The following is a 16,364-nucleotide window of genomic DNA, read 5'->3' on the forward strand; positions in this document are numbered from 1 at the left end:
CCCTTCCATGTGACAGCCCTTCAGATATTTGAAGATGGCCCTCATATCTCCTCTCAGTCTCCCCTTTTCCAGGCTAAACATACCCAGCTCCTTCAACCATTCCTCATCAGGCTTGGTTTCCAGAGCCTTGATCATCTTGGTCTCTCCTCTGAACACCTTCCAGCTTGTCCATATCCTTCTTAAACTGGGAGGCCTAGAACTGGATACAGGACTCCAGACTGGTTCTGACCAGAACAGAGTGGTCCTATGACTTCCCTTGATCTGGACACTAGACTTCTGTTGCTTCCGAGGAGCTGGTGAAGCTCAGAGTGTCCACTGTCCCAGACACCTCCCTGGCTAAGTTTCAGTCTAACCTCACAACCCCCTCCAGCTCGAGTCCCAGGTGCTGCAATTTCACCTCCTAAGCAACAACCACCATCCTTCCTCTCCCAAGGAAGGTCTCCCTCGCGGCCCTTCACTTCATCAAATCTGGCCCTCTGTGAAAAATGTTTGGACACCACTGATCTAAGGTTATTGACTTAGATTGCTGCTGCCCACCGCCATAAACAAGAGGAAGGACCTCTTTTTTCATTACCGATTGCTCTTTGTAAACTGAAGTAAGCAGCATGCAAATCATGTCACCTAAATATATAACAAGAGCACACTTTGCCTTTACACTGCTTTTACAATTTGGTTTTGATGCTTTCGGACGCCCTTGCCATCCAGGAACCAATTTAACTGCATTGCTTAAATAACTGGAATTGCATCGGTGTCTCAACAAGAAAAATCCTTTCCTTTGCATAGTATTATCAGATGCTGTTGGCTGAGGAATCGAGCTCTGGAGCTGTACTAATAAAGAACAAGAGGTCTCCCTCCAACCAGTTACCTTTAGCGTGTCAAAACCCTTTTCCAGGTATGAGCCGCATTTTTCCCGGTCGCCTGTGGAAGCATAGAACTTGCTCCACCAATCGATGAACTCTTCTTCCTGGGAGAGGAGAAGCAACACTTCGTATCAAGAAATCCCGATAGTGATCAGCACCACCTGAGTGGCTCTTGGTTTGCATGATGGGTCTCCATCAACAGAGCTCAAGAATGCACGACGCAAGTCATTGCGGCAAAACACAACTCTCTTATTGGAAAAAACCAGCGGGGGAGATTTCAGTGGCTTCTGAAAAGCTGGAGACCTGGCTCAGTTCTGCTTCCAGAACGCCATGGGTTCAATCCCTTAAGAAAAGCCCGCTGGATCAGACCAATGGTCCATCTGGTCCAGCGTCCTGTTCTCACGATGGCTAGCCGGATGCCCCAATGGAAAATCCACAAGCCCAAGAGCAGATCTCGCCTCCTGCAGTTCCAGCAACTGGGATTCAGTTTGATGTATTTTTAATCTTTGTTGGAAGCCGCCCAGAGTGGCTGGGGAAACCCAGCCAGATGGGTGGGATACAAATAATAAATTATCATCATCATCATTATTATTATTATTATTATTATTATTATTAATTATTATTATTATTATTGCTGCCTTGAACTCAAAGCCACTCTGGCTATTAGCCTCCTTCATTTATTTCCCTAGTCCTCTTTTCAAGGCATCTAAGTTGATGGCTACCCCGCTCTCCTGTGGCAAGGAGTTCCATAGTTTAACACTGTGCTGCTCGAATGAGTCCTTTCTTTGTATCTGCCCTGAACCTTTCAACTTACCTAGTTAAGGAGGTAAAGAGGAAGCCATTGGCCTGGCTCAGTAGAAGGCAAACAGAAGGCTTTGATTGAACTGTGGGGGGAGGGTTGTAAAGAAATGTTATTTTTTTTGGTAACGGCTACAATTCTCAAGGTCAACTGGAGCCAAGATGAAGGAGCAATTGGTAATTCGTGGAACATCCTTAAGCAAATAAATATCTCATTTTGGAATTCCGCAAAATTCCATCACACTAACCTCACGGAGAAGCCGGGATAATCAGGGTTTATGGAGTTTGACTGGGAGCCAGGCAGGCAGGCATCTTGAGAGTCCCTGTCTCAAAAAATCATTGCGCTGGGACCCAACACTTTCTCTCCCCCCCCCCCATACACTTCCTCCCCTCATAGGAATATTGCATAAATCTCCCTTTTCGGCCATCCTTTTGCACTGCCTTTAAAAAAGAAAAAGGGAGGGGGGAGCTGCATTCTAACCAAAATGCCTTTATTATGACATTCCACAGGTGCCGTGTTACAAAGAAAGCACTTTCAGTAATCTGACGATTTTACCTCTGGTCTCCTCCACAGCCCCAAGACAAAGAAAGGGGTTAGAGGTTTCTGCTGATGTTGGGGCGGAGGTTACTGAGAATAACATGTTTTTTGTGTTTTTTAGGGGGGGTGTTTTGGATGCGTGTGTGGTTTTTTTTTCTTCCCCTTTTTAAGCAAAACACCAGGAGACACAGCTGGAATGTTAACTGGAAAGGACACTGGCTGCTCAGTTGAAACAGGAAAGCCGTGCCTGGCAAGAAAGGCTAAGAAGGGAGCTGGCTTAAGTGTCTTGCGAGGGACACAGAAGGCCCTGGACTGACATTGCATGGCATCCAGAAGGGACTTTTTACCATATGTGGTGGGATTGCAGTAAGATTAGAAAATTTTGGGAAATGATATATAACGAGTTGAAGAAAATGTTCCAATTAACATCGGTTGAAAAACCTGAAGCATTTTTGTTAGGGATTGTAGGGAAAGACCTGCCAAGGAAATTTAAGAATATCTTTCTGTACGTGACAACGGCGGCAAGAGTCTTAATAGCACAAGGATGGAAGAATGAAGAAACCCCGACTAAAGAACTGTGGCAAGAGAAACTGATGGATTATATGGAATTGGTGAAGCTGACACACAAACTACGTGATGAGGACAACTGTAACTTCAAAGAAGAATGAGAACCTATGGCAAAGTATTTAAAGAAACTAAATTGGACTCCTTGGCAGGTTTTGAATAAACATTCACAAATTCATTATTAATAACACATAATAGTTAGATTATGGGACGCAGGTGGCGCTGTGGGTTAAAGCCTCAGTGCCTAGGACTTGCCGATCGAAAGGTCGGCGGTTCGAATCCCTGCGGCGGGGTGCGCTCCCGCTGCTCGGTCCCAGCGCCTGCCAACCTAGCAGTTCGAAAGCACCTCCGGGTGCAAGTAGATAAATAGGGACCGCTTACCAGCGGGAAGGTAAACGGCGTTTCCGTGTGCGGCTCTGGCTCGCCAGAGCAGCGATGTCACGCTGGCCACGTGACCCGGAAGTGTCTCCGGACAGCGCTGGCCCCTGGCCTCTTAAGTGAGATGGGCGCACAACCCCAGAGTCTGTCAAGACTGGCCCGTACGGGCAGGGGTACCTTTACCTTTACCTTTAATAGTTAGATTAAGGATTTTTACAATTTTATAATATGCAGAGAATTATAAGTATGGAAAAACCAGAGAGAGGCGCTGAGGGAAGTCTAGGGGGTGGAGTGGAGGATGGGTTCCTTTTTGGGGAGGGGGGGGAATTAAGGATGATATGTTCCATTGAAAAGCAATGACAAACCTAGACAGCATCTTAAAAAGCAGAGACATCACCTTGCCGACAAAGGTCCATACAGTTAAAGCTATGGTTTTCCCAGTCGTGAAGTATGGAAGTGAGAGCTGGACCATAAAGAAGGCTGATCTCCAAAGAATGGATGCTTTTGAATTCTGGTGCTGGAGGAGACTCTTGAGAGTCCCATGGACTGCAAGAAGATCAAACCTCTCCATTCTTAAGGAAATCAGCCCTGAGTGCTCACTGGAAGGACAGATCCTGAAGCTGAGGCTCTAATACTTTGGCCACCTCATGAGAAGAGAAGACTCCCTGGAAAAGACCCTGATGTTGGGAAAGATGGAGGGCACAAGGAGAAGGGGATGACAGAGTACGAGATGGTTGGACAGTGTTCTCGAAGCTACCAGCATGAGTCTGACCAAACTGCGGGAGGGCCTGGCGTGCTCTGGTACATGTTATGTACTGAGTTGAATAGGATCCAAAAGGCAGCAGTCTGATTGGTCCTAGAACAATAGGATTCAGAATGCAGCAGTCTGATTGGTCCTAGAACAATAGGGTCCAGAATGCAGCAGCCTGATTGGTCCACAGGAGCCACCCAATCCAGCTCCACGTGCAAGTGAATCCGCAACCTGATTGGCCTACAGGTAACTCCCGGAATTAGCCAGTCACGTGGGGCCCATTGTGTAAATGATGTATATAAAGCAGACATTCTGGGGGAACTTCCATTCCTCCTCACCACTATGAGCTGAATAAAGAGCATGAAATCCACTCTCGACTCCGAGTATATTTCAAAAGCCATCCACTGCCTCCAGTGGCAGGGAGTTCCATGGTTTAACGACGTGCTGCATGAAGAGTTCCTTTCTTTTCCCTGTCCTGAGACTTCCGACATTGAGCTTCATTGCACGTCCACGAGTTCTAGCATTTGGGAGAGAGGGAAAGCAACTTCTCTCTAGCCCCTTTCCTCCTGCTGTGCATCATTTGAGAAACCTCTGTCCACTCTGTCCATTTCGGTGGGTTCTGCGCAGGAGACCTTCCCAGTGAATTGGAGCCCCTAGGAAGTGGGAGGTTCCTGGGGGGTCTCGGGCTTCTGCGTGGCCTGGGCAAGCTGTTCCCTGCAAGGGTCAGGAGCCAGCCAGCGCTCCCTAGAGCCTGGGCCTGGCAACCCAATCCTGAACTGGGTGTGGGGAGGCTCCGGCATGGCTGTGTTCATGGGAGGTGACCACAGGAATGCCCAGCTGGCAGGCCACCCCTTCCGAGAGTCTCGGGGCTGGGTATCAACTGTCAGGTTCAGCTGGAGATATCCGATCCCAGTGGCTCTTCCAGGGAAGGGTAACCAGATAGGCCATAAAATATGCGCCACGATTTGAGACTCGCAAGCGCAGCAAATAACCAATTACCCCAAATAGTTTACAGATTTCGGCTCGCATGTTTTCTGGCTCGTGTTTCGCGTGCTAACTTGTCGCTTAATGGCTTATTTGTATTAGAGGCAGCAGAAGGCCTGGCTGGTTGGCTGGCTGCGAGGAGGCGACCCCACAGCTCTCCAAAGCGGCAGCTCTCTTCGCTGACGGGACGGAAGACTGCATCTTCTTCACGTGCCAATGCTGGCGATCCAATTTAACAATGCACTCTCTCCATCTACTTCCAATGCACTCGTGGCACGTAGCATCCGGATGCTGGGATATTCGGGACAGAGAAAAGAACTTCTTCACGCAGCGCAGACTGTGGAACTCCCTCCCACAAGAGGCAGTGGTGGTCAGGGTCAGGTCCACTTTAAAAGAGGATCAGACAAATTCACAGAGGAGGAAAGGGCTATCAATGGCTCTTCTCTGCCTCCACAGTTGGAGGCCGCAATGCTTCTGAATGCGCTTCGGTTCGAATCCTGCTTACAGATTTCCCTTTGGGGCGTGTGGTTGAGGTTGAATCCTGACAAGACAGAAGTACTGTTTTGGGGGGACAGGAGGAGGGCAGGTGTGGGGGACTCCCTGGTCCGGTATGGGGTCACTGTGCCCCGGAAGGACCAGGTGCGCAGCCTGGGAGTCATTTTGGACTCACAGCTGTCCATGGAGGCGCAGGTAAATTCTGTGTCCAGGGCAGCTGTCTCCCAGCTCCATCTGGTACACAGGATGAGACCCTACCTGCTCACAGACTGTCTGGCCAGAGTGGTGCATGCTTATCTCTCGCTTGGACTACTGCAATGCGCTCTCCGTGGGGCTACCTTTCAAGGTGACCTGGAAACTGCAACTAATCCGGAATGTGGCAGCTAGACTGGTGACTGGGAGTGGCTGCCAAGACCACATAGCACCGGTCTTGAAAGACCTACATTGGCTCCCAGTACGTTTCCGGGCACAATTCAAAGTGTTGGTGCTGACCTTTCAAGCCCTAAATGGCCTTGGTCCAGTATACCTGAAGGAGCGTCTCCACCTCCATCGTTCTGCCCGGACACTGAGGTCCAGCACCGAGGGCCTTTTGGCAGTTCCCTCCCTATGAGAAGCCAAGTTACAGGGAATCAGGCAGAGGGCCTTCTCGGTAGTGGCACCCACCCTGTGGAACGCCCTCCCACCAGATGTCAAAAACAACTTTAGGGAAGTTTTTAATGATTAATAGGTTATTGTATTTTAATATTCCATTGGAAGCCACCCAGCCAGATGGGTGGGGTATAAAATTTATTATTATTATTATTATTATTATTATTATTATTATTATTATTACTATCGGCCACTTTGAGAACAGGATGCTGGACTGCAGGGGCCATTGGCCTGATCCAGCAGGCTCATCTTGTGTATCCATTTGTGGAATTTCTTAAGTTTAGCCATTTCCTCAAGTCCCCCAGATGTGCATTGGAAACCCTGCAAATTCCGATGGCAGAATTGCTTGTTTTGTGTGAATGGCCCCATCTGAGAAATGCAGCTACGTGGGTGTAAAGGGATTTGTCCAGCTCACTGCTGGCATTTATCCCCTCCCATCCATCCTGGGCAGTGTGTGTGTGTTGCACTGGTGTGCAGTGACCCAGCTTCCTCAGGGATCATCTCCGTATCTGCGACTTTCCGGCATGTGCTGTACAAGTTAATTTGCAAACGGGGAGGTGAGCAGTGAAACCAAATGCCATGTCATATCTCAAGTACACAGTGTTGCTTTTACATTTGTTTGCTAAGCAAATGAAACAGGGGAGATAAGGCTGCACAAATTTTTTTTGTAATGGTAGCTGCTGAACCAAGATTAGGCTGAACCGGACATCATTAGAGCCTGGCTGCTATATCAGGGCAGCTGCCAAGCTATCCCAGCATCCTGTTCTCCCAGAGGGCAGCCAGGGAAAGTCCACATGCAGGAGCAACAGGAGCCCTCCCCACCTGACCCTGCACTGGGTTCCTCAGGATTAGTCCCTCTGGTAATGACAGAAGCTGAATCAGGCCCCTCTCCAGGTCTGAGACATCAACATTCCCCCAAACCCTAAACGAGGGCTCAGCAAACTTTTTCAGCAGGGGACCAGTCCACTGCCCCTCAGACCTTGTGGCGGGCCAGACTATATTTGGGGGGGGGGGGAATGAACTAATTCCTATGCCCCACAAATAACCCAGAGATGCATTTTAAATAAAAGCACACATTCTACTCATGTAAAAACACGCTGATTCCTGGACCATCTGCGGGCTGGATTTAGAAGGCGATTGGACCGCATCTGGCCCCCGGGCCTTAGGTTGCCTAAAGGTAAAGGTAAAGGGACCCCTGACCATGAGGTCCAGTCATGACTGACTCTGGAGTTGCGGTGCTCATCTCGCTTTATTGGCCAAGGGAGTCGACGTACAGCTTCCGGGTCATGTGGCCAGCATGACTAAGCCCTTCTGGCGAACCAGAGCAGCGCACAGAAACACCGTTTACCTTCCCGCCAGAGCGGTACCTATTTACCTACTTGCACTTTGACATGCTTTCAAACTGCTAGGTTGGCAGGAACAGGGACCGAGCAATAGGAGCTCAACCCGTTGCGGGGATTCGAACAGCCAACCTTCTGATCGGCAAGTCCTAGGCTCTGTGGTTTAACCCACAGCGCCACCTGCGTCCCATGCGCTAAACCCTTCCAGCTGTAGCCACAAGCTTCATTGCTGCAGCTAGAAGCCCTCTTTTCACAGTGCAAAAACTCTTTGTGATAAGTTCTCCATTCTAATTGAGACAATTTTCCTGAGTCATCAGCAGCTCTTTCAAAAGAGAACTTTGTTATGTTTAATGACCTTTGAGCATGAATGGGGGTTATTGCATGCTGGTGATACTTTTGCTGCCTTTATTTTAATTTAATGGCTTGCAGTTTTTTTCTGTTGGGGTTTGCAGACGTTTAATGAAGATGAAAAGCCCCATTCCCCCTGGCTTGAAAGACAAGGGGGAGCTAATTCGGCAGGGCTTGCAAAGTTCTCTTTTCAATCTCTAAAGCTTGCCAAAGCCCCCAAAAGACTATATAAGAAAAGGCCGACTTGAGGACCTACAACTCCCATCAGCCCCAGCCAGTCTGCCCCATCTGGAGGGCGCCAGGTTGGCAAAGGCTAGTCTGGAATAGTAACTGGGATTTGCTAGGACCTCGGTGTCGCAGCACAGGTAAAAGATGTAATTTTCGGGACTGCTCTGTCCTCCACATACTAGTCTGGAAACCAGAACAACCTTTCCCCTTAGGGAATCAGGCCCTGCTGGGCACCTAGCATTTCCCAAGAGTAAAGGCTGTGGGAGAAAATTCCCTTTAGGGGTTTGATACAGAGGCTCAGCCCAGATTCCCCATTAGTCAGACTTTGAATTAAGTAGTACATTTAAAGAGTCTGTCCGTTAACACATCCCCTTTGTAGAAAATAGCTCTTCATCCAACTGTAGTCCTTGAAAACATTCACTCAATCCCTTTTTTTTACTGTATATGCAGAGCCCTTCTTGTATCTTATCTGGAGCTGTTTCTTTTTTCCCCAGTCTAGCATTCAGTTAGGGTCCTTCTAAACTGGCGCTGTGGGTTAAACCACAGATCCTAGGACTTGCTGATCAGAAGGTCGGCAGTTCGAATCCCCGCGACAGGGTGAGCTCCTGTTGCTCTATTCCATCTCCTGCCAACCTAGCAGTTTGAAAGCATGTCAAAGTGCAAGTAGATAAATAGGTACCACTCCAGTGGGAAGATAAACGGCGTTTCCATGCGCTGCTCTGGTTCGCCAGAAGCAGCTTAGTCATGCTGGCCACATGACCCGGAAGCTGTACGCCGGCTCCCTTGGCCAATAAAGCGAGATGAGCGCCGCAACCCCAGAGTCGGCCACGACTGGACCTAACGGTCAGGGGTCCCTTTACCCTTTACCTTTAAACTGGTTCTTGTTTTATGGTCCCTCCACACTCTTGAGTAAAGCCTTGCCGATGGTGGGGTTTGCAGCTCTCGACCTCCAGGCATTGCAGATACAGTGGCTGGGGTCTACACAGGAACAATTTCTATGTTCTTCATGCACTCCCAAGTTCTCAGCACCCACCAATCCTCAAATCCCCCAAAAATAACTTGAGAGATGTGTGGGAGGAAAGGGAGTCCCTGAGGCCACGTCAAGGCATCCAGCTATTCCAACTTCATGACCCAATAACTTCCACCCAGCAAGGAATCCTGGGCTTTGCCTCAACCGAATAACCCAATTTTGCGGTTCCAATTTTCTATTTTTCCTTTAATATCAGGACAAATTTTGCAGGCATAAATAGAAGGCTGGGGTTTTCTCATCTTTCTGTGTAACCTGAGAAAACATCAATCCGACACTCCCAGCCTCCAATTTGTGGCTGTTTCCACCACCTACCACACGTCATTAAAAGAGAAAGAAAAGAAAAACCCTGGTTTGCAAAATAAAGCATAAAGCCGCCGAACCCAGTAATTAGGTGAGAAATGAAGCCATACATACATGGAGGTCGGCCCGGGAAGTTTGCGTGTTAATGAAAGCTGAGCTGGTCATGCCGTCCTCAGGCTACAAATTAAAAGCTTTGATTAGTGGCGGAGTTAGACAAGCACAAATCCAACACACAATGGCAGGAGCACGGGTTGGCTTTTGTAAAACACAAACAAGGCATAGAAATACAACCTCCCTTATCCAAATGAGCACACGGGAAAGACCTCGAGTCCAAATAACTGGATCTCCAATAACTCAAGGACAAGCAAGGTGTGAGAAAAAAAATCCACGCTGACTGGTTTTTGTGGATACAGCAGCTGCCTTTGCACATAATGTTTTGCCAAGCCATGGTTTCTCAGGAATGCCTGGCTGTGGAGGAGATGATGGCACCTGCTTGGCTCCTCCTGGGCTTCACCACTAACACTCTTGCTTAGCCAAGACCCTTGGCTGTTGGGCTACAGCACATGGTTAGGGAACAGAAACCTGAAGAACCGTCCCAGGGATCATGATGACACATGGAGAGCTGCTGGATCAGGCCAATGGCCCATCTAGTAAGGACTCAGGCACAAGAGCAGCAACTCTCCCCATCCCAACACCCTCCCAGAAACCAGGATGCAGGAGCATCGCCACAGAGCCAGAGCAGAGTCATCAATAGCCCTCTCCTCCTCCATGAATTTGCCCCGCCCCCTGTTAAAGTCATCGAGGTTGGCGCTTCCTGGGGAAGTGAGTTCCATAGATTAACTGCAGACTGCAGGAAGGAGCACTTTCTTGTATCTATCCTGAACTTTGGCTATCGAGCCTTGGCTTAGCTGTTGTCTCGCCCTGAGCTAAAAAGCTGTGGGAGGAGCAATGGGGGGCAGGATCACACAGTCCTGAGATACTCTGGCTATCCATGATGTCTTTTGAACCAGCCCAGAGGGGGGTGGGAGGCCTAATTTGAACATCCAAGGAGGCAAGGAAGCAAGAGGAAGAGGGCCTCTGAGGTCTCTCTCTTCATTTGTGCATGCAGATTTTATACCTTTAAAGCATTTCATGGTGTTGCTTTCAAAGTGCTGTTTGTTTGTTTGCATTTATATCCCACCTTTTTCTCCAAGTAGTGCAAGGCGGCATACATTATTCTCCCTCTCCTTTAATCTCCACAACAACCCTGTGAGGTAGGTCAGGCTGAGAGACAGTGACTGTACCCAAAGGGTATCCAAACTGTGGCCTCCCAGGTTCTAGTCTAGCACTCTATGCCACAGTGTGTTTCAATGCTCCCCGCCCCTTTGTTTATTCATTATAAACTAGGGGGGGGTTGAGGGGGTCATTTTGGGCATGAGATGCACAGGATCCTAAATAAGGAGAACAACAGCCTGAACGCCTGCTTACAAGGGCCAAATACCAGCTATGACTGGGAAATTCGGGGTGTATGGCAGCCATGAACTAGAGAATGTGGGAACAGGGTGGAAACAGGAACAAAGAAAAAGCCAATTTCTATGCTTCTGATCCCACCCTGTTCCCACATTCTCTAGTTCAGGGCTGCCATACACCCCAAATTTCCTAGTCATAGGAAATTGCATCTCATTGCATCCTCATTGCATCTAATGACGCTCAAATATGCACAGCCCATGAAAACTTTAGATAAGCAACAACTTTCATGTTGCAGTGATGTGGATAACCGAGGTTAATCAATGCAAAGAGCACAACAAGCTTCCAGAGTTAATCAGGCAAAAGCAGACTGGGATTAAAATCTTAACTTCACCTTTTAGCCTCAGTTCCCCAATCTGTAAAATGGGCATGTCTGTGGCCTATCTCACAGAATTGTTGCAAGATCAAGGACACAGCCCACTGGGAAGTGCTCCTGAGCAAGCCATATGCAAATGCTGAGACTTGGCGATCTTCCATCCCTGGCTTTCCTCCTATTGTCTCTCTTCAGTGTTAAAATTTAGACTCTTCCCTTAGTCAACGAAGGGCTGCATACATTGATAGCACAGGGAGATTATGATAGTCACATTGCAAATCGCAACCATAATCCTATTACGCTATAGAAGGGGTGTGCCATAGCAGAGCAGTCAAGCAAAAGGGGGCAATAGTCCCCAATGATTCCACAATTGCCTTGCAGAAATATGAAATGATCATTATTAACACTGAATTATGAATCACTTTCTAAACCACCATCTCAAGGCGACTTTCATATAAAAGAGTCAAAAGCACAAACAAGCAATTCACTTAAGTACAAAAGTGCCTAAATACAAAGGTGCATCTTACAGAACCCCCAAATGTCCCTATTTTCCAAGAACAGTCCTGGATTTTCAGAAGATGGACCAGTTTCTGATTTCATCCTGGAATGTCCTGCTTTTCCTCAGGATGTCCCTGTTTTCACCAGAGAAATGTTGGAGGGAACGGAGTTATCTGGCCCAAGAGCCATCTGAAGAGGGTCTTGTATAGGAAAGTTTTTTAAATGTTTTATTATGTTTTTCTGTATGTTGGGAGCAGCCCAGAGTGCCTGGGGCAACCCAATCAGATGGACGTGGTATAAATAATAAGGTTGTTGTTGTTGTTGTTGTTGTTGTTGTTGTTATGGAATAGGCTATCCACAGTGCTATTTTTCTAGAAAAAGAGGTGCCAGAACTCACCATGAACACCGCCTTTGTTCTCTGATATTGGTACTGACGCCCTCCTGAGAGGTGCTGGAACTGAGTTCTAGCTGAAAAAAAGCCGTGGGCGTTCCTATTTTCATCAGAGAAATGTTGGAGGATATGATCTTTCCATTTCACCCAGAACCCCCCCAAAAACTCAGAAGCCCATGAGATGATTTGAGAGAGAGATGGGCAGAAGGGAAAATTTTCCTCCAGACCCACGCACCATCCCAGTGCTCATCACCAGGGCAGTTTTTTGTAGGTGCCAGAGAGCCCTGCTCACCTGAGGTTTGGTGCTCCCAGTTGCATCTCAACTCTGGAATCCCAGACACAAGCTTCTCATTTTATTTGCAAGGAAACTCTCAGTGACTCTCCTACCTAAGCTCTGAACTCTCTCCAATCCCATCTTCCCTCTCCGTCTTCTGGCAAAGGATCGCCTGGTGGGGAGAGGGGGCTGCACATGGATCTTGCGGCGCCGGTGGCGACAGGGTGTGGCAAACACAAGTCCCTGTTTGCCCCTGACTCTGCGCCACATCTAAGCGGGATAAATCTTTGGGAATTTAAGCAGCAGCAGAAGGCCAGGGCCTTTGGCAGCAAGCAGGCAGAGAGCCCCTCCGGCAGCTCCAAATAAATTTAATTGGGAGCAGGCTTAAGGACAGGCGGCTGGGTGGAGCAATGGCAGGAGCAGCAGCAAACATCCTGGAGGCGGAATGCCACCCTGATGATGACAGACGTAGGAATGCCAAATCTGTGCCAAAGCTATATATGGGTTTAAAGGCTTTAACCTTTAAAGCCCTATACGGCCTAGGACCCTCGTACCTACAGGACCGCCTCTCCTGGTATGTTCCGCAGAGGAACTTACGGTCTTCAAACAAAAACATCTTGGAGGTCCCGGGCCACAGGGAGGTTAGGCTGGCCTCAACCAGAGCCAAGGCCTTTTCGGCCGTGGCCCCAATCTGGTGGAACGCTCTGTCACAAGAGACTAGGGCCCTGCGGGACTTGACATCTTCCCGCAGGGCTTGCAAGACAGAGCTGTTCCAACTGGCCTTTAGCCATGGCACAGTCTGACCCCTCCTTTGGTAATCCTCACAGAACTCTAGCCCAATGGTTGCCATTAATTGGTTTTTGAATTGATTTTAGAATGCTGTGTTATTTTTATTGTTGTTAGGCGCTCTGAGCCCAGCGCTCTGAGCCTGGGGAGGGTGGGATATAAATAAAATTTATGATGATGATGATGATGATGATGATGATGATGCAGGGGCAGACCTGAGTAATATGGTGCCCTGTGAGAGACCAGTATTTGATGCCCCCAACCCGTGAGTCACCTTCCCAAAGCCAAGTAAGTGAAGTGCCAGGCTTTGGGAACAAGACAGAAGGGCTCTGGCAGGGCACCAGAGCCCTCCCACCCAGGAGCATAGCATGGGAGGGCCATGGCCCTGGGGGCACAATTTTGAGGGGGTGCAAATCAGGTGCAATACTCAGGTGCCAGCTTCTGTGGGGATCCCCATCCTGCCCAGGTGTGTCCTGGTGGACCCTGTCCCTCGCTTCCCTACCTGCCTCTGGGTTCTTCCTGCCTATGTTTACAACCTAACATTTGTCCCTACTGAAATTCATTTTATTATCTTGTGCCCAGTTCTCCAATCTGTTAAGGTCATTTTGAATCCCAATTCTGTCTTCTGTGCCATTAGCTACCCTTCCCAGTTTGGTGTCATCTGCCAATTGGATGGGCATCCCCTCAATTCCTTCACCCAAGTCATTTATAAAGACATTGAACAACAACCTGCTCAGGACAGAGCCCTGCAGCACCATCACTTTCTTCCAGGATGATGAGGAACCTTTAATGAGTCCTCATTGGGTTCGGTCAGTCAACCAGCTACAAATCCACCTGACAGTTACCTTGTTCATCCCACATTTTACCAGCTTCCTCGCTTGAATATCATGAGGGGCTTTGTCAAAAGTCTTTCACCTCATGAGAAGAGAAGACTCCCTGGAAAAGACCCTGATGTTGGGAAAGATGGAGGGCACAAGGAGAAGGGGACGACAGAGGACGAGATGGTGGGACACTGTTCTCGAAGCTACCAGCATGAGTTTGACCAAACTGCGGGAGGCAGTGGAAGACAGGAGTGCCTGGCGTGCTCTGGTCCAGTGGGTCACGAAGAGGCAGACACGACTAAAAGACTAAAAAACAACAACAACATGTCCACAGCATTCTCCTGATCCACCGCTTGTAACTCCAGGTAAGATTGTGCAAAAATCCATCTGAAACACTGCAGTCGCTGCCAGTCAGTGCAGGGAATACAGAACAAGATGAGCCAGTGTTCCAATTCAGAAGAAGATTACTATGACCCTAACATAGAGCCATATGGCTGACAGCAACCCAAAACACCACCTGAGGTCTGTCTAAACATCTGCCCTGAGACAAAGTGAGCAACACAAGAACAGCCTCAGATTGAAGTCCACCTGGCCCAGCCTTCTGTTCTCCCAGTGGCCAACCAGCTGCCCATGGAAGCCCACCAACAGGACCCCATTGCAACAGCTTAGCCTCATCCTCATTCTCTCCCCCCCCCCCCCGCCTTTCTCCTTCTGTGATGGAACTCCTATTTGGGGACTTCCCTGGCTTTTTTTTCTCTGGCCCACGTAGGACCAGTCTGAATAGTTGGCCTTGGTGAAGACTTGATATTTTCATCCCCAAAAAAGTTTTTGATTTGAGTTTCTACTGAAATGAGGCTGCATTTTAATGTTGTATTTTAATCTTATTTTTACGTTGTATTTCAATCAATTGTTTTATATCTGGTGTTAGCTGCCCTGAGCCCGGTCTTGGCTGGGGAGGGCGGGGTATAAATAGAAATTATTATTATTATTATTATTATTATTATTATTATTATTCTCCATTAACGTGTCTGACCATCTTTGAAAGCCATCCAAGTTGGTGACCATCACAGACTCTCCTGGAAGCAAATCCCATGGTTGCACCACACACTGAGGATTCCAATTGCCAGAAAGGAAATGGCAACAGAATTTTAAGAAGCCCTTTCTGAAGGCGAGAGCCACCTGGCAGCGGAAGGTGGTGGGCTCTCCTTCATTGGAGGTTTCAAAGCAGAGGTTGGGTGGCCACACCAGCAGGGATTCTTCAGCTGTGATCCTGCATGGCAGGGGATTGGACTAGAGGACCCTTGGGGCCCCTCCCAAACCTACGACACTAAGTCCTTCCTTTGGCATCTCCTGAATCTTCTGAAGTTCAAAGGCGACGCGTCAGAACTGCCTGCTGGAAAGAGAACTGGGTTGTAACTTTCCACAGAAGGATCTGATCAGCCTCCACTTAAGCCTCGTAGGTTATGGTACTCTTAACGGAGACTGGGGAGAGGGGGGAGATGCCACTTCAAAGGAAGCCACAGTGGAGCCCCAAGAGGCTTGCCAGACCCCAGTCGCTCACCATCTTCTCAGCTATAATACCAGGCAGAACCCAAGAGGACTGCGGGACCCCTCCCCTTCTAAGTAAAAGGGCGTCAGTTGGACACACCCACACACCCCCTTTCTGTCTGCCTGATGAAAGGAGGGGAGCAGGGATTGTTTGTTTCCCCACTCATGGACAGGGATGAAGTCATAAGCAATTTCCACGTAATAAAGGCCCCGTTGGCAGCTCCCATATGCCGGGATATGGCATTGCGTGTGGAGAACTGCTTAGGCAGAGCTCAGCTTGAATGACTCTCTTCCCATCCACCAGATGGAACCGATCTGGTCCAGGAGAGACCATGATTTGTCCCAGAAGTGAAGCCCTTTATCCACATGACATCACAAAACCTGGATGCGTTTGTTTGAAGTGCTGGTCTTTGAAGCCCAAAAGGTCCAGGTCTGGGGTATCTCAGGGCTGCCCATCTCACCCTCTTGCTTCCTTATTTCCCAACTCTGCCTTTTACCTGGTCATTTTCTTCTCTACTTCCTGAGTCATGTTGCTGTGCACTTGCTGGCTGTCCAAGAACCCTCACATCAACACGTTCTTCAGACTGAGCCCCTCAACACAGCAGACCTTCCTCAGTCATGGGAGGCATCCCAAGGCATCATCTGAGCCAGCCTGCCAGGCTGGTTATGCCCATCTCTGGCCTGGCCATGTAGCCCACAGGGCAAGGCAGCACCATGGAGAGATCCTGATCAGCAACCTGCTCTGAGAAGGATTGGAGGTGGCCTTTTCAGCGTCTGCTTGCAGTCCCTCTCTCTAAGGCTCTAAGGCTCCCTAAGAACAGAGGCTGCTGGACAAGGCCAATGGTCCACCAGGCCTGGAATCCTTTTCTAGTATTATGAAGGGGGGGAGCTTTTCTTTCTTTACATGCCCTACTTTTGAAGGAACGGAGCCTCTTAAAGGCCATATGCCTGACCTTCTGCACCCA

At 48.7% G+C, this 16,364-nt stretch overlaps 1 protein-coding gene across 8 annotated transcripts in view; it reads right to left on the reverse strand.

The window, feature by feature from the left end:
* DYSF (dysferlin) overlaps positions 1–16,364 on the reverse strand; it is a 195,657-nt gene that overhangs the window by 39,580 nt on the left and 139,713 nt on the right. For 5 of the 8 annotated variants that reach the window (XM_079990666.1, XM_079990664.1, XM_079990665.1 and 2 more), the window contains 2 exons: positions 9,377–9,439; positions 866–964 (listed from right to left, as the gene is read on the reverse strand). In XM_079990666.1, the coding sequence (XP_079846792.1) occupies positions 866–964; positions 9,377–9,439 (162 nt within the window). The remainder of the gene's footprint in view (positions 1–865; positions 965–9,376; positions 9,440–16,364) is intronic. The other 3 variants (XM_079990669.1, XM_079990670.1, XM_079990667.1) reach the window with 1 other exon arrangement.

This window comes from Podarcis cretensis, assembly GCF_951804945.1.
Source record: "Podarcis cretensis genome assembly, chromosome: 9".
Taxonomy (NCBI): Eukaryota; Metazoa; Chordata; class Lepidosauria; order Squamata; family Lacertidae; genus Podarcis; species Podarcis cretensis.